The sequence below is a fragment of the Haliotis rufescens genome, unplaced genomic scaffold (assembly GCF_023055435.1).
Source record: "Haliotis rufescens isolate VD_foot unplaced genomic scaffold, xgHalRufe1.0.p SCAF_17, whole genome shotgun sequence".
Classification (NCBI taxonomy): domain Eukaryota; kingdom Metazoa; phylum Mollusca; class Gastropoda; order Lepetellida; family Haliotidae; genus Haliotis; species Haliotis rufescens.
This window is the reverse complement of record NW_025963857.1, coordinates 30,753,555-30,780,068: the sequence shown is the minus strand read 5'-3', so window position 1 is coordinate 30,780,068 and position 26,514 is coordinate 30,753,555. Positions and strand designations below refer to the sequence as shown.

The 26,514-nt window shown below is 41.3% G+C and overlaps 2 protein-coding genes across 3 annotated transcripts in view; one reads left to right on the top strand and one right to left on the bottom strand.

Moving 5' to 3' along the window:
• Nucleotides 1–3: 3 nt before the first annotated feature.
• On the bottom strand, nucleotides 4–17,350 carry LOC124142518 (cyclic nucleotide-binding domain-containing protein 1-like). The gene is made up of 14 exons (XM_046511035.2): nucleotides 17,127–17,350; nucleotides 16,823–16,901; nucleotides 13,858–13,971; nucleotides 13,214–13,257; nucleotides 12,337–12,505; nucleotides 11,103–11,251; nucleotides 9,460–9,593; nucleotides 8,987–9,048; nucleotides 7,571–7,649; nucleotides 7,084–7,216; nucleotides 5,919–6,028; nucleotides 3,135–3,285; nucleotides 2,421–2,488; nucleotides 4–1,389 (listed from the first exon to the last, which is right to left on the bottom strand). Exons 1-14 carry the CDS (start codon nucleotides 17,203–17,205, stop codon nucleotides 1,261–1,263), a joined length of 1,500 nt encoding a protein of 499 aa, XP_046366991.1. The 5' UTR covers nucleotides 17,206–17,350; the 3' UTR covers nucleotides 4–1,260.
• Nucleotides 17,351–17,364: 14 nt separating this feature from the next.
• The window catches only part of LOC124117231 (cyclic nucleotide-gated cation channel beta-3-like), a 303,270-nt gene continuing 294,120 nt past the window's right edge, over nucleotides 17,365–26,514 (top strand). The window contains exon 1 of one of the 2 annotated variants that reach the window (XM_048397873.1): nucleotides 17,365–17,472. The gene's annotated coding sequence lies outside the window, so the exon portion shown is untranslated. Of the gene's footprint in view, nucleotides 17,473–26,147; nucleotides 26,510–26,514 lie in introns of those variants that run through there. The other variant, XM_048397872.1, reaches the window with a different exon arrangement.

The following is a 26,514-nucleotide window of genomic DNA, read 5'->3' as shown; positions in this document are numbered from 1 at the left end:
TCCGGAGAGTGTCTTACCAAGAGATGTTGAAAGACATTAAAAGATGGTACATGTAAACTAGCAATGTTACCATCTCATTCACTGCTGGGGATGAACAGAGGCACATTTCACAGTCACCTGCCTGAGGAGACACCACATGTAACATGTGATTCAATGTGGGGCAGAACAAAGTCCTAAAACTCTGGAGTCCAGCTGCTGAACACGGTCTCCATCCATCTACTCTCCACGACCAATGGTGCTTAACTTAGCCTGCTTGTGACCTGTGTTTTATACCCAAAAGAAACCATAGCAACATGACCACTTTCAACAAATAAGTTTACAGTTTATTTTATATATATTTTTAGTTAGTCATCACTTAACAAATATTGGTACAAAGTTAACTTTTGGCCCATGATTCATAAATACAAAAAATATTGTTAAAAACATACAAAATGAAAACAAAGATTGTTAGATTTGACATTTTGGATTAAACATTCTGCTGCAAAGATATTGTAAAGCATATGTCTTTTTTTATCGCACAACAAAGTTCATTCATTAAAACAATATATGCATACATGTTTTTCCGGTCACAAGAAAGGACAAATGTATGCTATGTTTTTCTCACTGTTCTTCATGATCTTTCCAGTGTCTTGGAGGCTGACTGAAAGAAGTTATTTCACTCAAATCTGGATGTCAGATAAGTTTTTCCATTCGTTAACGTATGACCAATAAGGGTAGAACATCTAGTGTAATAACATCCTGATTATGTGCACTTGGGTATAGCAATTCTCACATCTATTGACTTAGGTCCCTAGGACCAAGTGATATCTGTTTTCTTGAAATTTTGTCGTAGTCTCTGCTTACTATGGAATACTGGTTTTAAATGCTTGTGTTTCTTCAATCTTGCTAAGATCTTTTACTCCAATACAATGCCTCCCCATGAAGATCTGATAAACTACAGGTGGTGTGTCAGGGGAACTGGTCACACAGCCAATTGTTTGTGTTATTTCTGTCAGAATGACTGTTAGTTTTGCTACAATAAGTAACAACCCAGGTCATTGGACCACAGACAGAGTAGTCTGCCCTTGAGTAATGCTTCTCATTGTTGCAATATTTCACTGGTGGTGTGTACGAGTACAAGAGCCGTTATCTAACAGCAATTGGTATCAGCTGAATCATAGTTTGAGAATATCTGGTACAAAAGCTGCCATTTCTGATATCAACAGCACCTTGTGCCAGATTTCACATAGCTTGTCTTTTCAGCATCTTTGGACGAGCCTTTCATTTTGTCCAGCGACCATAGCCTGGTCGTATGCCGCGTGAGTTGATAACATCTACGACAACGCTGTGTTTGAACTCGTTCCACTCTCGCTTCAGTTCCTGCTGAATATATTCCTCCTGAATGTCCTCCTGCAATAAAGAAGCTGATCGGTTACCATGGCAACACAGTCACCCATCCATCTCCAGGTTCAAATCTACCTCGGTTAAAATCACCATATGTACATATCTACCTTGGCTAAATCACCAATGTTTATATCTACCTTGGGTAAATCACCAACGTTTATATCTACCTTGGGTAAATCACCAACGTTTATATCTACCTTGGGTATATCACCAACGTTTATATCTACCTTTGGTTAATCACCAACGTTTATATCTACCTTGGCTAAATCACCAACGTTTATATCTACCTTGGGTAAATCACCAACGTTTATATCTACCTTTGGTAAATCACCAATGTTTATATCTACCTTGGCTAAATCACCAACGTTTATGTCTACCTTGGGTAAATCACCAACGTTTATATCTACCTTGGCTAAATCACCAATGTTTATATCTACCTTGGCTCAATCACCAACGTTTATGTCTACCTTGGGTAAATCACCAATGTTTATATCTACCTTTGGTAAATCACCAACGTTTATATCTACCTTGGGTAAATCACCAACGTTTATATCTACCTTGGGTATATCACCAACGTTTATATCTACCTTTGGTTAATCACCAACGTTTATATCTACCTTGGCTAAATCACCAACGTTTATATCTACCTTGGGTAAATCACCAACGTTTATATCTACCTTTGGTAAATCACCAATGTTTATATCTACCTTGGCTAAATCACCAACGTTTATGTCTACCTTGGGTAAATCACCAACGTTTATATCTACCTTGGGTAAATCACCAATGTTTATATCTACCCTGGGTAAATCACCAACGTTTATATCTACCTTGGGTAAATCACCAACGTTTATATCTAACTTGGGTATATCACAAACGTTTATATCTACCTTTGGTAAATCCCCAATGTTTATATCTACCTTTGGTAAATCACCAACGTTTATATCTACCTTGGGTAAATCACCAACGTTTATATCTACCTTGGGTATATCACCAACGTTTATATCTACCTTTGGTAAATCACAAACGTTTATATTTACCTTGGTTAAATCACCAAACGTTCTTGTATTTGACTGCTTGAACAACTGTATTGTAACTTCATCAAGTTCTGAAATTTCAAGGAAACAAATCTTGAAGTGGATTTCTCGGGTCATTGTTGCATCACAGACTCATAGAAACCTGCACCAGAAACACCCTACAACAATCATTCTCCCTCTCCACAATGGTCCAATTACTCACCCCATTCAACACCCAGTAATACACGTGCCACACACCCTCTCTCCACTTACCCAATTCTACCCCAGTAATACACTTGCCACACACCCTCTCTCCACACACCCTCTCTCCACTTACCCAATTCTACCCCAGTAATACACTTGCCACACACCCTCTCTCCACACACCCTCTCTCCACTTACCCAATTCTACCCCAGTAATACACTTGCCACACACCCTCTCTCCACACACCCTCTCTCCACTTACCCAATTCTACCCCAGTAATACACGTGCCACACGCCCTCTCTCCACTTGCCCAATTCTACCCCAGTAATACACTTGCCACACATCCTCTCTCCACTTACCCAATTCTACCTCAGTAATACACGTGCCACACAGCCTCTCTCCACTTACCCAATTCTACCCCAGTAATACATCCTCTCACCACTTACCCAATTCTACCCCAGTAATACACCTGCCACAACCCCTCTCTCCACTTACCCAATTCTACCCCAGTAATACAGTACTCTTGCTACACACCTTCGATCCTCTCTGGTTTGATAATGCCGAGTTCAATATCTGTTGCCGTGACAATGGAGCATGTGATTGGCTCATCCAGGAGCACGCTCAGTTCAGCAAAGGAGTCCGATGGTTTCAGTCTTCCCATGACCACTTGCTTTGTCTTCCGTTCCTGCAACAAGACGAAGAGTTGAGAGTGTTACGCTCTTCTGCTCTACTTGCCAAACATGAACATCTGGGGCGATACAGTTGCATGTTACATATGTTGGACAGATCCTAACACCAGAACAACAGACATTAATTCCTGTAGATAAATCACATCTGTCTGATTCTGAGATGATAGATTATTATCAATAGCTGATTGGTTACCTGTACAAATGCTGGATCTATTATCTATATCCATAATTGAAGGTAGGGAAATATGTGGTTTAGAATTAGATGTGATTTTTTATGTTCAAGCAGTCATTAAATAGAGAATCTCACCCAGTGTCCTTTGATATCAAATATATCAACACGAGTTGATAAAAGTGGAAAAAACCCAAGGCATGCCAAGGAGTTTTTCCACTTTATTCATCGATTGTTGATATATTTGATATCAAAAGACACTCAGGTGAGATTTTATTTATCTTCCAACATCATTCTTCCAACTTTTTCAGTTTTTAGACAGTAATTAGCAGTGTCTTAAGTGTAAAAGGTACTGCTAGCAGCTTCAGTAGCAGAGCCATTAGTGATGTCATTTGATTGTGATGTCATGGTGACCAATGACGTCACAATGGTCTGCAAAGCATTGTGATGCAATTTCATTGCACCCAAGAGATATCTCCTGTGTGAGCCAGTTTTGGATGATAAATCTACATATGATAAACAGAAACACACTCATCAAGTCAGTTTCAAAAGCAACACTATTTAGATTTTAATGATGAGAAAAATACATACTTTGAGGTGTAATTTCTGGAAAAAATAGAATTCTGGTTTGTTGTTAAACAAATGGGATATCCTGGACAATTAAGAATTGACCTTCACTTTGTGTGAGTTCATTGGAGTATGAACCTTCATAGAGTGAGGGCCAAACTATGAACGTCGGAGCTTGCGACGACGTTCATACAATGTTTGGCCCTCACTCTATGAAGGTTCATACTCCAATGAACTCACACAAAGTGAAGGTCAATTATTATCATTTTTTTTATCACAATTTCTTACCCCAAAGGATGTAGGCCAAGATCTAAACACAATTTTATTTAGTACTTGTGGATTCATGTTTACACTGATAGCCATACAACAACCAGCTACATTGCGGAGTAAAATAGTTCCTCAAAAAGAGAGGTGACATGGGCGTATGGATGCACAACTTGCTCTTCAGAAACATCTTATGCAGCGCATGTCTTCGAATCATATCCTCATTAGATGAGAAAGGTCTGTAAAGAACTACCTCAGTAAGTCATTCACAATGACAGCGCGTCATAATACATTTACATCAAGTACAAGACGTCAAAATGGCCGACACGATAAACGTGACGGGAGAGATTTCTGAAGTTGTTCATGAACCTGTGGCGGTTACATGTGTAAGTCATCATTGATCAACTGGCCGATCATTGAAAGGTGAATAAAGATGCGTCAAACAGACACTAAGGTAAATTCATAGATTGCTGGAGATGGTCAATGTCAGCCTAGACATGGATCGAGTCGATACTACGATAGTTTAGATGTGCATTTCTTCGTTTGTTCATTAGGATAGGCTGCAGCGAAGATATTCGTGAACAATCATGCAGTCACGCTCTCTGACATTTCTCAACGTATACTGAAACGCTGAGACCAAGAAGAAAGGTTCTAAATGATCAGAAAGAACGCTTATGTATGTTTTCGTGCTAGGGAATTCCCAGGGGTTTCCCAAGGAATGTGGAAGTAGTCCATCAGTGTTTACGTCATTTCAAGAACATGGTCTCATGAAAAACGTATGAACGTCAAATTGTGTCGTTCATACACTTATGAACGTCAATTTCGCAGTCATGTGACCGACCTCTCGTCCAATGGAAAAGCCGTATATAGTGTAAACTTCAAATTAAAAAGTTATTTCACTATGCATGATTTTTTTCTCAATCCAAATTTGAAAAAGTGTGTCGGTGTTGGCTGGGTGAAATGGATGCAATGTTATTTAATTTTGAGTTTGATCAATATTTATCAGAATAAGTATGATTTTGTTGGGTATTTTTCCACATTCTGTTAACTGGCGAGTTCAGTTTTCATGGAAGTATGTGATAGCATCAGTGGTATCATGATCGCATCCAGGGGGACGTCATGTCTGTCTTAGAACTGTGAGGGTGCTTCAGAAAACGAACAGAAACGTTTGTATTTTACAATGTAGATAAACGTGTTTTCAGATTTGTGAGTTTTATTGAGTATTCAATAATGGATATTGCATTAGGAACCTACAGCATCGGTGGACTAAACCCCAGCATTGATGCACCTTTCTGGAAAAGGTAGGGTGCATTTTGTGATTTGGCAGTTACCATCTAGAAGCATGTACTTTTGTGGAAAATATAACACCATATGAGTAAAACATAGTTATATACTGTACACATTTTTAGTATATCCTAATATCCTGTTCTCACGTTATAAATTTCCGAATGTATAACTGTTTAGTGAATTCAAGTGTATTCAAAATGGGATGTGCAGGTTATTGAATCTGCAAATGAATACAAATTATGACCAATTTGTCATGACAAAACGTGTGAACCAGGAGTTTAGAGTTACCTGCCCTTGGCATGTGCTATTTTCCCACTGAGGGAGGACGGAGGTGAAGATTACCTTCTGTCCATTGTGGAGAGTGTGTAGGACCTCGACCTGTCGCAGCACGTGGCACTCCCCACTCTTGATGAAGCCGATGAAGGGAGACTTGTAACCCTCGGACACAACCACTGGAACACCAGACATCGGGACTTGCATACAGGGTTGACATGTGCCATCATGTATAGCCAAGGTTGATATAAGGCGGAAAGATGTGATCACTAACTAGTCATTGAGTGAGTGGGGCCTTATGTCATTTTTAGTAATGATTCATTGGTGCACCAGTGAGAGACTGATATTTCTGACAAACAAATAAGCTCTTGTTACATAAAAAAAATACCAGAAATCATGAAATGCATCTTGAACACAGTATTAACTGATATCATATCATGACTCTATCACCATCTGTAATACGACAGGGTTAGAAATTAACACTAGCCGCTAGCCCGGGGCTAGTACAAATTCCTACAGGCTACACAATTTCCCCATTTTTTTAACATTTCAAGGGCATTTTATATTTACCTGGGCCAGTGAGGCTTTTCAGTTCATTTCTAACACTGTACAACCTTGCCTATAATACGACCCCACTGTAGAAACCATCCATTCAAAGCTAACTAACAAACCCTGTCTCTACAACAATACAGACTGAAGCACTACAGTGAAGCCTACAGAGTTGTAAACAGTTAAGTAAAGTAGACATATGTTTGTCTTTGCTTTTGTTTCTTTTCAGCCCTATGTCAGCAATTGCAGGGAAGACCAGAAATGTTTGAAGATCTTCTTACATTATACCAGTTTTGGAATTGAGCCTGAATATTGACTGCTTTAACTGTTATCTTCCTCGCGCTCACACATGCATGTGTGTATTATGGTGTACTTCCTACCATTGTCCCATGTGCGCCGGTGTTCCAGCAGTATGATAGATAATACTACACTCAATAAGAAGTCAAGATGAGTGTCCAGGCTGTATACCAACAAGGGCAGTTTGTCGTTCCAACTACTGGTGCAAGGCCATCCCAACTCCCCCTGACCTTAACAAGACCAGTAGCCAGTGTGCCTGACAGTACCTGTGTTGGGTGGGTATGTCATCCACTCGATGAGGTTTGCAACTTGTATGAGAGGCTGGCACAAGGCTATCCCAACTCCCCCTGACCTAAACAAGACCAGTAGCCAGTGTGTCTGACAGTACCTGTGTTGGGTGGGTATGTCATCCACTCGATGAGGTTTGCCACTTGTATGAGAGGCTGGCGAGGCCACACTCCATACTGATCCCCTGACAGGAGGACATTCAGCTTCTCTGTGTGCTCTCGCTGACGGATTTGCTGCAATAGATATGGAAAGTAGTGTTACTTAATCACAGCAAAATCCTGTTTTGTGATCATCGGCTGATATCAGATTTTATTTTTCGATATTATTATAATCCTACAAAAATAACAACTGAAATTATGGCATTATCTAATGTCACTGACACATCACCAGTCCTGATATTTTTCCTTTCCCTAAGTTCAACCCAACTATAACTGGTTCCTTTCCTACACACATACATGCATGTCTGCCTAACAATATCTATAGACTGCCATTGTACTTATTTATCTATCTTCAGCTGATAACCTGGAGAGGGTCCCCTTGGTTAACTGGATATGTTCACAGTACTAGGTCCATCTAGCGGGACTCACCTCTATGACCCTGTTGTAGTCGGACACGGATATCTTTAATAATTCCACTGGGGTTTCATCTGTATTGACACTCAGTACTCTGAAGACAGACAGGGTAGGTCAAGGGATAGGTCACACAAAGGTCACAAAGCTCACATGATTGGTCACAGAATTGATCACATGATTGGTCACAGAATTGGTCACATGATTGGTCATGTGATTGGTCACATGATTGGTCACAGAATTGATCACATGATTGGTCACCTGTGAAGATCCTGGGTAGAATAGGTCTTCAGCAACCCATGCTGGTCATAAAAGGGAACTATGTTTGTCGTAAGAGGCGACTTAAGGGATCAGGTGGTCAGACTCACTGACTTGGTTGAAAGCATGTCATTGTATCCCAAATACGTAGATCGATGTTCATGATTTCAATCACTGGATTGTCTGGTCCAGACTCAATTATGTACAGACCGCCGTCATATAGCTGGAATATTGTCGAGTACGGCGATTAACAGCAAACAAACACAGAATTGGTCACATAAAGGTCACATGGTTGGTCATATAATGGTCACATGATTGGTCACATAAAGGTCACATAAAGGTCGGATAAAATTCACAAGATTGGTCACATAAAGGTCATATGATTGGTCACATAAAGATCACATGATTCACATGATTGGTTATATATAGGTCAGATGATTGGTCATATAAAGGTCACATGCTTGTTTACATAAAGGTCACATGGTTGGTCACATGGTTGGTCATATATATTGGTCACATAAAGCTCCACAGGAATGGTCACATGAAGGCCCAAACTGTGTCTTAAAAGCCATTTATTAGTGCTGAACATATGGAGATGAAATAAGCATGTTTAAGTTCTTTTTGCAAGATCTGGAACTGTGGAATATGTCTTATCTTTACATACAATGTGAATACAATGTTTTTGAAAACAAGAATAAATTTTTTTCACGTTAACAGACATTTTGTTGTTCCGTGATATGGAAACTAATTTGAGAGCTGGCATATAACCAGTGTTCCAGATGTGTCCAACTCAGCTGTTTGCTGTCAATCATTTCTATCTATAGGTCATCAGCAACCCATGCTTGTCGTAAAAGGCTAATAAATAACAGGATGAGGTGGTCAGGCTTGCTGACTCGGTTGATGCATGTCATTGTATCCCAAGTGGGTGGATCGATGCTCATGATGTCAATCACTGTATTTTCTGGTCCAGACTCGATTATTTACAGACCACCATCATATAGATGGAATATTGCTGAGTATAACGTTAGACAACGAACAAGCAACAAGCTATCAATTATTGATGTGTCCTTCTCTTCCACCAGTATGAATTACTCATTAAATGCCTTGAGCTCTGCCTGTGATGAACTGGTATTAACTCTAAGATCTATAATCCTGAACAGTGGTGTGTTTGCTTACTTGGTGTTGGCTGATCTGTCCTCAATCTTCACCAAGGTGCCAAAACATTCTCCTACTTCAAGCTGTAACACAGAGGCATCCATGAAGCATCACACCCCTGCTGTCAGATGTTCCTACCAACCCTCAGGGACACTTGTGACAATGATATATAAAGGCATTTCTGTTACTCCATTAGGGACAGACTTTCAGATATTCTGAAGAGACCTGAGATTTTAAAAATAATTTGTTCCAGAAAAACAAGAAAAAATAAGTTTGCCTCAGTATTTATAAAAAAAATAACTTTTTGAAGGATGTCTGAGAGGTCCTGAAATATATGTGATATGAAAAAAAATTGGTTCAGCTGCATCTTTTCAAAAAAGGGTCTTGAAGCAGTGACTGGAAACATATTCTGTCTCGACAAAGAAAACCATTTTAGTACTATTTTGATAATTACCTCCACAACGTCAGCAAGGCAAATCTGTGCTGGTACCTACCTTCTCATCAACCTCGTCCTCTATTGGCGTGGGTGAGCGGAACTCCATCTGGGAGAAGTGGATGTTGAGGTATGGTGATGTCAGAGGCAGGACAGAACCTTTTAGAACCATGTGCAGACCCGAGTTGCCGAATACTGAAACATGTTCACATCCTTTAACACCGTGTACTGATCGAGTCGCCGAATACTGAAACATGTTCACATCCTTTAACACTGTGTACTGACCCGAGTTGCAAAACACTGAAACATGTTCACATCCTTTAACACCATGTACAGACCCGAGTTGCCGAATACTGAAACACCCTCACATCCTTTAACACCATGTACTGACCCGAGTTGCAAAACACTGAAACACCCTCTAACACCATGTACTGACCCGAGTTGCCAAACACTGAAACACTGTCACACCCTTTAACACCATGTACTGACCCGAGTTGCCAAACACTGAAACACTGTCACACCCTTTAACACCATGTACTGACCCGAGTTGCCAAACACTGAAACACTGTCACACCCTTTAACACCATGTACTGACCAGAGTTGCCAAACACTGAAACATCCTCACACCCTTTAACACCATGTACAGACCCGAGTTGCCAAACACTGAAACATCCTCACACCCTTTAACACCATGTACAGACCCGAGTTGCCAAACACGGAAACACCCTCGCACCCTTTAACACCATGTACTGACCCCAGTTGCCAAACACTGAAACACCATCACACCCTTTAATACCATGTACTGACCCGAGTTGCCAAACACTGAAACACCCTCACACCCTTTAACACCATGTACAGACCTGAGCTGCCGAACACTGAAACATGTTCACATCCTTTAACACCATGTACAGACCCGAGTTGCCAAACACTGAAACACCCTCGCACCCTTTAACACCATGTACTGACCCCAGTTGCCAAACACTGAAACACCATCACACCCTTTAACACCATGTACAGACCCGAGCTGCCAAATACTTAAACATGTTCACATCCTTTAACACCATGTACAGACCCGAGTTGCCAAACACTGAAACATCCTCACATCCTTTAACACCATGTACAGTCCCGAGTTGCCAAACACTGAAACATCCTCACATCCTTGAACACCATGTACAGACCTGAGTTGCCAAACACTGATACACCCTCACACCCTTTAACACCATGTACAGACCGAGTTGCCGAACACTGAAACACCCTCACATCCTTTAATAGCATGTACAGACCCGAGTTGCCAAACACTGAAACACTCTCACACCTTTTAACACCATGTACAGACCCGAGTTGCCATACGTTGAAACACTCTCACACCCTTTAACACCATGTACAGACCTGAGTTGCCAAACACTGAAACACTCTAACACCTTTTAACACCACGTACAGACCCGAGTTGCCATACGTTGAAACACTCTCACACCCTTTAACACCATGTACAGACCCGAGTTGCCAAACTTGGAAACCCAAGAACAAGGCTGTTCTTCTTTGAATCATGTTAATAATGAGTACATGATTCTTGTAAAAATCTTGTTTGTTTGTTTGTTCATTTACACCAGTCAGCTATTTCAAAGAGGCCCGTAAATTAGCAAATTTGTGTCGACTATTATGACACACATAATTCAAACATTTAGGACAGTAAACAGCTCCTACTTGTGAAGTTGTCCTCCTTCCAGATCTCGAGTTGGGCGACCACACAAAGCTCCTTCAGGACATTCAAGGGCACGCACTGGGCGAAGAACGGGAACGTGCGCAGAATAGAAAACACCCTGTCATTGTCCACTGCTGTCCTCTCGAAGGGACTGAAAAAAAAAACACTTGGTCCACAAATTGGAAGTGATATAATGGATTCTATATCAACATTAAGTGAACTTAGACAAAAGGATATCAACAGGTCAACTTGTGCCTTCGAGTCGCTATTCAGCACATATTTTCTCACTTTCACTTTTCAGCATGGTAATTATTTTCTGTATGGAATTTTTGAAAGCAAAAACATGATGATCTAAGATCTACATTAATTCTACAACGAACTTACAATCCAAAAGAGATTTATTAACCTGATTCTGTCTAAGAAATTTTGTAATAAAACCCCAAAACACCCTACAAGCACAGATTGGACTGAAAACAGAAAAACATCAGTACATATTTTCAAGAATGCTCAAACAAGTCTCATCTCAGAGATGTTCATACCTCTTACAACTCGATCACACTGAAACAGAGCAACATCCTACAAATTAGGGCTGGGACGGGTAATTCGGGTACTCGGGTCGGGTGGGTACTGAGTGGGACCCGGGTACCCACAGGACCCATGGTTAGTCATGTGATATATTGTTTAATGACAAAAATTATCTAAAACTCTATGGTTAAACTACAAGTCACTAATGTTCCCATTTCTTTCTGACTATGCACCCCTTCCTTCTGACTTGTATATGTTTGAATAAAGATAAAACTTCATACAGTAAACTTCAGTGTATGCATGACCAGATTGTTTTACACGTGTATCTAAATACATTTTGCGAGGGCAAACTTTTCCCAATCGGACAGTTTGGACCTATCTCTTGAGACCTACAGCATGTACCCAGTAGGGTCGGGTAAAAGGGGGTTGGGTACCCGGGTAGTAAGTGAGTGAGTGGGTGAGTATGGTTTTACGCCGCTTTTAGCAATATTCCAGCAATATCATGGCGGGGGACACCAGAAATGGGCTTCACACATTGTGCCCATGTCGGGAATCGATCCTGGGTCTCCGGCGTGACAAACTAACGCTACACGACCACCCTGAACCCATTGAAGTAAATCTAGACTAGTCCCAGCCCTACAACAAATCCAGTTGAGTGGTCCATACACCCTACAATCCTATGAAACGGAATACAGTGAAACCTCCACATACAGTTTTCTGAGAATCCTCCGCAGCGTCCTGATGTTCGCGGCTCTGATAGCCACTGGGTCCTCACTCTTGCGTTCCTTGTGAAGCAAGGGGAGATAATCACTGACATTGTGAGACTCCACATGGGTCTTAAGTTGCTTCTTGATAGGTTTCTTCTCATGTGATTCACTTCCTGTTGCAGAACGAGAGGGATATTGAGATTACTACACGAGGGGCTGTCAGATACCATTTATCTTACAGCAACAATAACACATCCAGAGTTATCACCCTTGCATACCAATCAGATATGCTCTGCTATATTTGCTAAACAGCGTTCAAGATTACTGCACTTATTTAGCAATGAGCATCTGTGTATTAATGCTTGTACTGGTCCAGATTAATGCTGGTTTTGTAGTGCTAGCCCTCCGTGACACTATGCCACAGTTTGACATGGAAACCTCAGTCAGACACAGTATACTGACTACGAGTTGACCAGTCCTTGTTTAAGCCCCTTAATGCCACGCGCCAGGTAGAGCAACAACAAGTACCATTTCATTATGTTTTTTTGGTATGATTTTTGTTTTTTTTGGTTGTTTTTTTTTAACGCCACACTCAGCAATATTCCAGCTGTATGACGGCAGTCTGTAAAGGATCAAGTCTGGACCAGACAATCCAGTAATTGACATCGGGAGCATCGATCGACGCAAATGGGATATGATGACATGCATTAACCAAGTTATCGAGTCTGACCACCCAATTCCTCTTATGGCAAGCATAGTCACTTTTTACGGCAAGCATGGGTTGCTGAAGACCTATTCTACCCCGGATCTTCACCTAAAACAAAGGGCCTAATGCCTGTCATGGAGGACAAAGTGGCATCCTTGCTCTATATGGTACTCACCTGTAGCTTTATGACTCACACTCAGTGTCGAACCACGATTCTCCCTGTAACAAACAGATCTATTTTTTCAAATAAATTATTAATTTGAACATTATTAAGGGACTGGTCATTTATTATGTTGAGGGGGGGAGCATGAAACAATGTCACATGTATTTGGGGGAGGCGTGAAAACATGTTACATAAAGTGATGGGGGGGGGGGGGGTCAGTAGAAAATGATAGTCAAAAACCAATCCCACCATAAATACAAGACCAGGCCCTGAAGTAAAGTAGAAACTTATAAGACTTCTGAAAAATGTGAAGACTTCTTAAGCCATTCTTTAATTCAAATGAAACAAGAGAATACCCATTCGGCTACATCACTACAGATTATATGTCCTGAGTGAAAGCATGGTGCCTTTGACAAGGGACTTCCAGCATTCAGCGATTCATTTACGAGGGGACAGGTAATTGCGAGTAGATTATTCTATATCTTACTCATCATCATTTTAAGAATGGATATAAACAAAATCTTATGATATGTCAGCCTGACAGAACTCTGAAGCTCTGAAGTCAGCATGTTGCTCAGATGATATCATGGTATCAATTTGTGACGACATGAACAATGGATGTCTCTGGATGTATGAACGGTACTGATGTGTCTCACCCTCTCTTCTCGGTGTGGATTGGGAAGCCTAACTTCTTGGGAGGTTTGACAAACATCTTGTGGTAGTTTGCCATGAACTCTCGATGTGCTTCCTCTGACGTCTCATTGTTGTCTCTGCAATATGAAGACGAAGGGGTAGTTGCCTTAGATGTGATTTTAAATATTTCTCTGTGAGTGAGTTAAAATTTAACATCACATTGGCACTGCTTCAGCCATATAGCGACGAGAACTAGTGGATATACATTGTTTATACCAGTGCATCATGAACACAAAGTTAATCTGTCAAACATACTTTGGCATAACAATGTTAAAATATTTCTTACATTACAACAATCTCATTAAAATCAGATCTTAGTTTTCACTACTGCTAACGAAAGATCTGAGGACATACCATTACGGGTCAGGTCACAACGACCTTTCGCGAACATTGACCGACCAATGAAATGACTGACCAGAAATCGATATTAACCAATTGGAAGGCAGCTTTCTCGAGCTCTACGGCACTAGTTTCAAACTGGCGACTACGCTTCGATTCTCGATTACGAAAGTTAAAACTGACCAAAACAACATTCTGGAATGGCTTATAGATGGCCTAGATTGTATGGATATAATCATAAAACCTGTAACTGTCGTTCGGAATACCCTCTGTTATATATTTCGAGGTTGCATGATTAGAAAACACATTCCGACTGTCACTTTCAGGTTCTGGTAAGCGACGGTATGATTGGTTGGATGAAAGGTCATTCTTACGTGACCCGTAATGGGATGTCCTCAGATCTTTGTTTAGCGGTAGACCTGATTTTAATGAGATTGACATTACCAAAGCTGGAGTGAGTGAGGCAGGGTTTTAATCAACGCAAAATAGTGCATCCGAAATACATACAAATTGAGAATGCACAAAATAATTTTAATTTTGAAAAGATAGATACCAAAAGATAATCGATTGTTGTTTTTGTTAGAATAAAGATTTTTATGTATTATTAACAATTTCTTATTAACAGCAGTGATAAAATATTGTGTGTTTATTTTAAATTTAAACTAGTTGTAAACAGAGTGAGACAAAGCAATTTGATCAAAAGTATCTTTTATCTTTTATGTCATTTTAATATAATTTTGTCGGTTTGTCTCATAAACCAACTGTAAAAAAATAAAAGGATCGAAATTGCCATCTACAATATACTTAAGGATTCTGAGCATATTCAGTAATATGATTTCAGTAAAATTCTTGGCAATCAAATTAATTGTGCCACATGTTGCCAGGCAGACCCCTGTGTTCATACCTTGGACTCCCCCAAAATTATTACTAAAAGACCCCTGGACTCAAAAATAGATTGACCCTGCAGGGAAGTCCCTGGTGTGGGGATATTTGTGGACACAGCCTCAGCAATTTACCAGCTATGCCCAGTGATGATGCAGCATGCCCAGCTGGCAGACCCTGAATGTCAGATTAATGAGTGTCTGGTTTATCTTGTTTACACTACTGTATTACATGTGGTCAATAGGGCTGGGACGGGTAACTCGGGTACTCGGGTCGGGTGGGTCCTGAGTAGGACCCGGGTACCCACAATACTACCCGGACCCATGGTTAGTCACGAGACATATTGTTTAATGACAAAAACTCATTGGAGCTCAGTGGTTACACTACAAGTCGCTAATGTTCCCATTTCTTTCTGATGATGCACACATTCTTTTTTGACTTGTATATGTTTGAGTAAAGATAAAGCTTCAGTCAACTTCAGTGTACGCATGATTTGATCGTTTCATAAGAGACCATATATCTATTACCGGGTATATGGTCTCTGGTTTCATACATGTATCTTAACAGTTTTTGCCAGGGCTACAGTTAAACTATTCCCAATTAGACATTGTGTTCCCAACGCTTGAGACCTACAGTGGGTACCTGGGTAGGGTTGGGTAATAGGGGGTTGGGTACCCGGGTAGTAAATTTGGACTCGTCCCAGCCCTAGTGGTCAACCTTCATCCTCTCAGCTGGTAAACAAATGAATCTGGGACATGCGACTGGTGGTAGATGGTATGAACAATAACCCATGTTGTCAGGACATTGATGACCCACCGTGTAACTACCTGATCCACACGCCAGGTGGCTTTATGACAAGTGTGAAGAACTGGAGACCTGTACTACACAACATTGGTTGAGGACCAAAATACTCATCTTTCATCAAAGGTGTCGTCCTTAAGGAGGTGAGGCAGTGAAATGGGGTTTAACGTTGCGTCCAAGATTATTGCACTTATTTATAGCAACGTGCATGCACGTGTGTTTGTGTGTGTGTGGCTGCTTGTACTAGTCTGGACTGATGCCAATTTTACAGTGCTAGCCCACTGAGATACCATGCTGCAGTTTAACATGAATACTCCAGTCAGACACAATATACTGACTCTGAGCCAACCAGTCTTTGTTTTAACCCCTTAATGAAGAGCACCAGGCAGGGTAACAACAAGTACCATCTTTTAACGTCTTTTGGTATGACTCGGCCAGGGATCAAACCCCAGACCTTCTGCTCTCCGGGCGGACACTCTACCACTAGACCACGGAGGCGGTCGTTCAATTGAGGAAGGTTGAGTAACATGTTTTACCCAAGAATCCCCATTGGGTGATGATGAGTAACTATAATATCCTGAATCAGCTTGTTCTCATTTCAGAAGATTAGTTTCTCAAATAATGACCAAATTGCAGCTAAGGAACATCAGCAAATAGACAGTAAGAGAGTGACCAATAATTATTATAATTTATTTGTTTAGTTTATGTTGGAAATCTATAAAAGAAAATATGATTCTGTGACATCTTTTGGCCACATCCCCTGCAGCTTCAAGTACAATAAGTTGTTTTTTAACAATACTTAAAAACAAAACAAACATTAGGGGCAAAGGCTATTTTAGTGACAGCATGTAAATAAGTCTGCTCTCTAATGTGTTTGCTGTTATCTCAAAATAGGTAATTTTTTACCTGTTCTTCATTCCATCAATGCTGCATAATTCCTGTAACTTGTCGTAGTCTATAACTGGTGGGTTTTTTATAACAGGAACTGTGAAAAAATCAAAGATTTTACATCATACTAAACAATCATACAATAAATCAATTTTACTGAATATTAAGACATATGTCTTGCGTACAGGTCTTAACACCTTTGGCATCTACGCATGCAATATGATTCATTTTGCTTATTACGAAACGTGATCAAACATTCCTTTTAAAATAATTCTTTATCTAAATGTTGTTATGCATCAGCTGCTCATTCATCCGTCCTCACGTTTGTGTTGTGTTTTTCTTGAATCCCGCACATTCCACGAAAACGTTTGAGGTTTGTCATTCCGTTTGACGAGGGCCATGATTACTAAGAAATAGATATGGTTCACTGTCCCTTCACAGAAATCACAATTCAATTATCCTATTTTCTTCGAATGGTCAAACGGGCACCTGTATCCACGCCGCCATGTTGTTTACACCCGTGACTAAGCACGACTTCTCGCCAAATCTCGCGGTACGAGCAAACTCGCACTCTGTCAACTATCAATATTTATGTCACGATGGCAGAAGTGAAAGGGGCGCCTAATTCGGATTTCATTTGAGAAGGACGGTTATGTAACTCGTAACAGGTGAGTCAGCTGCAAGTGTTTTGTCTGAATATACAATACTAAAAAGACGCACCAACAGTGAAGGCAGAGCTGTTGATTGATTAACGCTAAGCCGCGACGTTTGATTGTACCTGTGAAGCCTAATCAATAATTGATGCTCATCATGAGCGCGCTTGTCATTGAACTATACGGATGGCGACATTAGGTTGACACGCAACGCAGATGAAGAAATTATCTTGTGTTAATCCCGCGACACATATTCACGCCAAATTCTCTACATTTACTGAGACCGACTTATAATATGGTAATGAACTTATTTCTGTACATTTGATTGCTCATGACAAGTCAATTAAGTATGCTGAGGAGGGTTTTCCGTTTTTAACATCACACGTCCGTCTGAAAAACTCCATGTACTGTTGTGGTTAATTTTGATCATTTTTGCTGTTTGTCAATTTTCATTTAAAGTTTAAAAAAATGATACATATAAACTTTAAAAACATAAAAATCCCTGATATTTTGTGTTCTTATAGTTATTTCCCAATCGTTTACATGTGAAACATCTGTTTAACATTTACATTAAATGTATATATATTTGTGTACTGTTTTCAACTTTGTTGAAAGAGTTACATATCAAGGATTAGATACGAGAATTATAGCATCAGTACAAACACTATTGATAAGTGTAGTATATGGCAATGTGTATTTTATTATAACACATGGTATTTTCCATTCATTGTTAGATACACTCTTTTTATAAGAATAAGAAAGTGTCCATTACTACTTTTCAGCCTCATACTTGTGATGTTTGTTTGTTGTTTAACACCGCACTCAGCAATATTCAAGCTTTATGAAGGCGGTCTGTAAACAATAATCGAGTCTGGATCAGACAAACCAGTGATAGACATCATGAACATCAATCCATGCAATTGGGAAATGATGACATGTATCAACCAAGTCTGCGAATCTGACCACCCGATCCCGTTAGTCGCCTCTTATGACAAGCATAGTTGCCCTTTACGGCAAGCATGGGTTGCTACAGACCTATTATATACTTGTGAAGTTTAACACTTACAGGTTTCGAAATAATTTCAGGGTTTGAGATCAGTTACAAAGAAACAAGTCAGTAAAGTTTATTATCTCAAAATTCAGGTTTTTATTTTGATGGTGCATGGAGATTATAAGACGTACAATCATTCTTCAATGGAAAAAAGTCTCATCTGAGATAGATTTAGGCCGCATGATATCAGGATTCACGCAATATCACTGCACATTCCCTCAAAATAATAATACAGTTTGACTTGGATAAATTTTGCGAACAATTTCAAGCTGCACACTTTGCAATGCATGACCAAGAGCCTTTGAATTCAATCTCCAAGGACACTTAAATACTTTTAACATGTAACATTCACCATTATGATCAATTGGGAAAAGGAAGTTATCAAAGCAGCCATTATGAGAGGTTGTTAGACTCATTTATGACAATGTCATCGTCCGTAGTTTATGTTTAAAAGTGTAATATTCTCTATTCTCTTCTACACTCACACCTCTCACACCTTATCTATGAGGATTGTTATGATGAATTTCTTGTTTTTCATAACCCTCTGTCCCTTAGCTTGCCACCCCCACCCCCAATTTAATTACAACATTTAGCACTGTTCAGAAAAAAACATTTTGAAGTCCAATTTTGTTTCTGTGCTGGATTCAGCCTTTTTACACTTTCAACTACTTTGAGTTGCTTGCAGAATGGCCAAAAAAGGTCCTGTGAAACATTAGAATCAAGTACACAGAAGTAGATTTTTATAGATTTGTGTTATTTATCAAAGATATAATAAAACAATAGTCCCACCCTCCATACTCAGTGAGTTAATATTTTTTATCTGGCCTATTAATTATTAATGCAATAGATGTTAATGTATTTACCTAAGGTCAACATATAAAATGTCATTACCAGTTCCAAAATCTGTACTATTAAGTATACATAACTATATTCCATCAATGTTTCAACTGAACCATTATCTCTACATTCTTTCATTAAAGTCTTCTTACCCTTCCTTCCCTATATGTTTGCAAATATTGATTGTATTTGCTCATTACGTGTGTTAGGTAAAAGTCCATATTCTGGAGGTACTTTTGCTGTATCACAGAACAGTGATGTTGATTGTATATTTACACATTCCTTACTGTTAATCCAGGAAACAGGGTTTCTTGACTTACAGGGTTTTGCTGTTCATGAATATGTCACTTCTGTCATCTCTGGTCATGCCCGATGGATGCTCTTCACCTCTGGTCATGCCTGTTGGCCTCCTGTTGCCCCTGGTCATGCCTGTTGGCCTCCTGTTGCCCCTGGTCATGCCTGTTGTTGCCTCTGGTCATGCCTGTTGTTGCCTCTGATCATGCCTCTTGTTGCCTCTGGCCATGCCTGTTGGCCTCTTTTCGCCTCTGGTCATGCCTCTTGTTGCCTCTGGCCATGCCTGTTGGCCTCTTGTTGCCTCTGGTCATGCCTCTTGTTGCCTCTGGTCATGCCTGTTAGAGTCTTGTTGCCCCTGGTCATGCCTGTTGGCCTCCTGTTGCCTCTGGTCATGCCTGTTGGCCTCCTGTTGCCCCTGGTCATGCCTGTTGGCCTCCTGTTGCCTCTGGTCATGCCTGTTGGCCTCCTGTTACCTCTGGTCATGCCTGTTGGACTCTTGTTGACCCTGGTCATGCCTGTTGGCCTCTTGTTGCCCCTTGTCATGCCTGTTGGCCTCTTGTCGCCTCTGGTCATGCCTCTTGTTGCCTCTGGCCATGCCTGTTGGCCTGTTGTTGCCTCTGGTTATGCCTGTTGTTTCCTCTGGTCATGCCTGTTAGAGTCTTGTTGCCCCTGGTCATGCCTGTTGGCCTCCTGTTGCCTCTGGTCATGCCTGTTGGCCTCCTGTTGCCCCTGGTCATGCCTGTTGGCCTCCTGTTGCCTCTGGTCATGCCTGTTGGCCTCCTGTTACCTCTGGTCATGCCTGTTGGCCTCTTGTTGCCCCTGGTCATGCCTGTTGGCCTCTTGTTGCCCCTTGTCATGCCTCTTGTTGCCTCTGGTCATGCCTCTTGTTGCCCCTGGGCATGCCTGTTGGCCTCTTGTTGCTTCTGGTCATGCCTGTTGTTCCCTCTGGTCATGCCTCTTGTTGCCTCTGGTCATGCTTCTTGTTGCCTCTGGTCATGCCTCTTGTTGCACCTGGTCATGCCTCTTGTTGCCCCTGGTCATGCCTGTTGGCCTTTTGTTGCCCCTGGTCATGCCTGTTGTTGCCTCTGGTCATGCCTGTTGTTGCCCCTGGTCATGCCTGTTGTTGCCCCTGGTCATGCCTGTTGGCCTCCTGTTGCCTCTGGTCATGCCTGTTGGCCTCCTGTTACCTCTGGTCATGCCCGTTGGACTCTTGTTGACCCTGGTCATGCCTGTTGGCCTCTTGTTGCCCCTTGTCATGCCTGTTGGCCTTTTGTTGCCCCTGGTCATGCCTGTTGTTGCCTCTGGTCATGCCTCTTGTTGCACCTGGTCATGCCTCTTGTTGCCTCTGGTCATGCTTCTTGTTGCCTCTGGTCATGCCTCTTGTTGCCCCTGGTCATGCCTCTTGTTGCCCCTGGTCATGCATGTTGGCCTTTTGTTGCCCCTGGTCATGCCTGTTGTTGCCTCTGGTCATGCCTCTTGTTGCCCCTCGTCATGCCTGTTGTTGCCTCTGGTCATGCCTCTTGTTGCCCCTGGTCATGCCTGTTGTTGCCCCTGGTCATGCCTGTTGGCCTCCTGTTGCCTCTGGTCATGCCTCTTGGCCTCCTGTTACCTCTGGTCATGCCTGTTGGACTCTTGTTGACCCTGGTCATGCCTGTTGGCCTCTTGTTGCCCCTTGTCATGCCTGTTGGCCTCTTGTCGCCTCTGGTCATGCCTCTTGTTGCCTCTGGCCATGCCTGTTGGCCTGTTGTTGCCTCTGGTTATGCCTGTTGTTTCCTCTGGTCATGCCTGTTAGAGTCTTGTTGCCCCTGGTCATGCCTGTTGGCCTCCTGTTGCCTCTGGTCATGCCAGTTGGCCTCCTGTTGCCCCTGGTCATGCCTGTTGGCCTCCTGTTGCCTCTGGTCATGCCTCTTGGCCTCCTGTTACCTCTGGTCATGCCTGTTGGACTCTTGTTGCCCCTTGTCATGCCTCTTGTTGCCTCTGGTCATGCCTCTTGTTGCCCCTGGTCATGCCTCTTGTTGCCCCTGGTCATGCCTGTTGGCCTCCTGTTGCCTCTGGTCATGCCTGTTGGCCTCCTGTTGCCCCTGGTCATGCCTGTTGGCCTCCTGTTGCCTCTGGTCATGCCTGTTGGCCTCCTGTTACCTCTGGTCATGCCTGTTGGACTCTTGTTGCCCCTGGTCATGCCTGTTGGCCTCTTGTTGCCCCTTGTCATGCCTCTTGTTGCCTCTGGTCATGCCTCTTGTTGCCCCTGGGCATGCCTGTTGGCCTCTTGTTGCTTCTGGTCATGCCTGTTGTTCCCTCTGGTCATGCCTCTTGTTGCCTCTAGTCATGCTTCTTGTTGCCTCTGGTCATGCCTCTTGTTGCCCCTGGTCATGCCTCTTGTTGCCCCTGGTCATGCATTTTGGCCTTTTGTTGCCCCTGGTCATGCCTGTTGTTGCCTCTGGTCATGCCTCTTGTTGCCCCTGGTCATGCCTGTTGTTCCCTCTGGTCATGCCTGTTGGCCTCTTGTTGCCCCTGGTCATGCCTCTTGTTGCCTCTGGTCATGCCTCTTGTTGCCTCTGGTCATGCCTCTTGTTGCCTCTGGTCATGCCTCTTGTTCCCTCTGGTCATGCCTGTTGTTCCCTCTGGTCATGCCTGTTGTTCCCTCTGGTCATGCCTCTTGTTGCCTCTGGTCATGCCTCTTGTTGCCCCTGGTCATGCCTCTTGTTGCCCCTGGTCATGCCTGTTGTTGCCGCTGGTCATGCCTGTTGGCCTGTTGTTGCCTCTGGCCATGCCAATTTTTGCCTCTGTTGTCTGAGATTACCCTGTCATCCAGTTATGTGTTTATCATGTTTATTTCCATATTGTGATGAATTTTGAACTTCAGTATTCTTGACATTCAACTACCGCCTCCACAAACATCAAGTATTCAAAGGACACAAATAATGTGATCCTGCAATTCAAGGAAAAAATGACATGCCTTAGCATGGTTGGTCATTTGACTTTCTAATCGATGGTGCTATGATTAGGATCTGGCTGGTGTGGGAAGCCATTACTTCCTGACTAACAAATTAGAGTGCACAAGTTACAAGTCTTGATTTCAAGAGATTGATTATATCCTTCCTGCATCACATCTACATCAGGATGTAGGACGTTATTCTTCACAGAAACTGTTTCTTATTCAGGATGAAAGGTGCAGATGCTTCTTCCAACATTTACATTTATTTCTCATAAAGATATTTTAAAGTTGTCAAGTGTACGATTTCTGAAACATTTGCAGATAAACTATGTCTGTATGTAGCTTTGTAGTCCTCTTTAATGTTTAGTATCCTATAGGGGTGAAACGATACAAGGTCACGATAATAGTATCACGATACATAGGTCACGAAATGATATTATCACGATACATAGGTCACTATACGATACACATCGCGATACGCATATTTACGCCAAATCACATGGAAACTTCTTGATTATTTATATTTCAGAGCAGATTCCAAAGGAAAAGCTAGCTGTGGACACATGTTTGAAAAGCTAGCTGTGGACACATGTTTTGGGGGGCTATTTGTATTAGTGAACTTGAAAAGCTGATTACAACACATTTTGCAATATTAGACCTCAAATAAGGGTAAGTAAACAAGAAGTACGTAATTTATTTTAGCATGTGTATCATTTTGTATCGATACAGAAAATAAACGAATTGTGTATCATATTATCTCATTAAAACTCATGATGCACTGGTGCACTGATATATCGATTCACCCCTAGTTGGTTGGTTGGTTTGTTGTTTAACGCTGCACTCAGCAATATTCCAGCTATATGACGGCGGTCTGCAAATAATCAAGTCTGGACCAGACAGTCCAGTGATTGACATCATGAGCTTCGATCCACGCAATTGAGATCAATAACATGCATCAACCAAATCAGCAATTTCGTAAGTCGCCTCTTACGACAAGCATAGTCATCTTTTACGGCAAGCACCCCTAGTCACCTACATGCTATAATCTGATGATATAGAATGAATAAACCCACTCTCATTCACTCACTCATGTCGAAATGGAGTTTAAAGATGGATTTAAAGAATTTTTGTTGTCACACTTGTATTCCAAGTGGCACACCTACACATCTCTATGAGTGAGTGCCTTGTAGCAAGCTTCAATACAAATACATTTCAATTGCTGACCTTATAAAGTTAATTGTCTATTGGTTGTGTCTTGGGCTGGGTATTGCCTGGAATTTTGTATACAATATACTGTATTGTGAAACTTATAAATTGCTCAAGTGACCATGTAGTTACGCACGTCATGTCAAGGTACATTGTACATAAAGTGCATACAGAGAGCCGGCCATGTCCGGGTTTTTCATAACTTTGACACGTCATTATTTATTAACCAATCACAGCCTTGGTTGCACATTAGTTTCGTTACAAGGCTGGTTTGGCTTTGTAATGTACTGTCATCGATCGATAATGTGAGTAGGTCGGCGATCGGACCAATTTTCTCCCGAAAAACTTAAAATATAACAACATTTATTTAGATTCTACGTGTATAACATCCAGTCGTTAAATAATACAGACTACTTTGATTAGTTTACACAAAGTATTTTTATTTTTTTACGCATGCAGTTTGAATCATCGTACACGATCAGTGTTACATAGATCTACATGTCCCATGCCACTGTGAAATAATTGCGCCACTGTTCCATTCACTACCATCATTACGTAATGTGAACCTCAGCAAGGAATATCTGTACACCGCTCTTTCCTACACCGCGGGGTCAGTTTCTTGGACCCCGATGACAGCGGTATATCGAGGGATCACTGTATTGTGAAACTTAGGTCTGTATTCTGATATGTATTGCACTTTATTGCCATTAACATACTGCTGAATACTTTAGAAATAAACGAAGAGTGGGAGCTGTTTATCATACAGTGAGGGTTGCAGTCATCCCTCTCAAAAATATCTTCATTCAATTTATGTCGTCATCAAGTTGCGTGTGCATATTCAAATCTCGATAGAGATGTCATGATGGAATAATGTTTTATCATGAAATAAATTACCCTTTGTTCTTCATTGTTCTTTGCGATTTATGGCGAAGATATATTATATTTGCTGTTTATTACCTCATGCAGCATTATGTAATATATATAATTAAACATGTGTAAGAGAGATACATTAAAGAGATCTGATCCATGGCTAATTATTTACTGTTTATGATAGGTCTTATTTGTCCACAAATCTCATGAATGGTAATTGTTTGTTGCACTCAGCAATATTCCAGCTGTATGATGGTGGCCCGTAAATAATCAAGTCTGGACAAGACAATCCAGTGGTTGATAATATGAGCATCGATCCACGTAATTGGGATACGATGACATGCATCAACCAAGTTGGTGAGCCTGACCCCCAATCCTGTTAGAGTCACCTGTTTGAGTTCACATAGAAAGAGAGGGCAACAGGAAAATTCTTCATAACCCATGGCCTTTACAATGTCAATAAGCAGATGTTATTTTTTTATGTACAATTTTAACTGTGCATTGTCATGGTTGTCAGTTCCATTTGAAAGTTACAGGCATTGCATACCTAACACCACAATCTGATGATGAACATGTGGAGATTCCAGTTCAGAATATAGGTCCCCAGCAGCCTGTCCTTGTCAGTGACTGGTCTGATTGCATGTCATTTTATCCCAATTGCGTGAATTGATGCTCATGATGTCAACCACTGGATTGTCTGGCCCAGACTTAACTATTTACACGCACCATCATATATGAAACATTGCTGAGTGCAGTGTTAAACAACAAACAAACAAGATGAAAATACATGATTACCCGGTAGCTCCTGAAAGTCTTCAGAAGCTATCTCTGTCCCACCAAATCAGTGTATGATAGAGTGAGCGAGTTAGGTTTTGCACTGCTTTAAACAGTATTCCAGATCTATCACAGCATGTCAACTCCAAGTGGGAGAAATGCCAAAAGTGATTAAGGTTGTAATGTTTACCACTTGGCAAAACTTACAAGAAGGGGTCTGGTACTGACAAACCAAGAATCATAATCAGGGCAAATCCGGAATTTGATTCTGTTGCAACTAAGGCCCCAACTCTGCACAGCATATTGTGTTTTTTGTGGTTTATTGTGGTCCACGGGGCGACTTGTCCCCCAGTTTCAGAAGACTTTCATCTGTATTATTCTGACCCAATTTGTTAAAAAAAGGTCTGCGGACCTACGTCTGAGTGTTTGGAAATTGCCTTGTTCCACTTGTGCAACGTGAAACTAAATCTTCTCAAATCTACCATGAAATCAATATTGTGTATTTGAAATTGATTTGATTGAACCATCTAGCTTCTTGTAATAGCTTTCAGGCTTATGCTTGAGGATATTCACTATAGCTTACACATAAGAGCTGACATTTGAGACGTTAAATCAAGTCATTACAGTAAACTGATCAGGTTTTATGATGCTATTAGTATTGAGAGCTACTGGTAACGACCCTAATGAAAGCATTCTGTCCTTGCCCTGTGAATGGAAGGCCAGTTTTATGCTTACTTCTTATGTCAGAATCAGTGGGATTGTATACAATAACAATGTGACTCAAGGAAACAGAGGACACGGTGTTACTGGCATGGCTTACAGGATGAGACGCAGTGGAGAAGTACCTGACTGCCTCCTCGTCAGTGTATATATTGACCACGACTAGTTAACCGAGGCAAAATGTTGTCGTTACTGACGCTGCCTCTGAAGCTGTGCATCGTCATGGAAACAAGTGGTTTGTTTTAGCCAACTATCACTGTGGCTTCAACATATACATTGGATTGATTTCCTGTGTTGCCTTGGTAACGGATGACAAGGTTTTTATTGCCATTATGCTATTATGTTGGACATGTGTTTTCGTTAAGGTGAG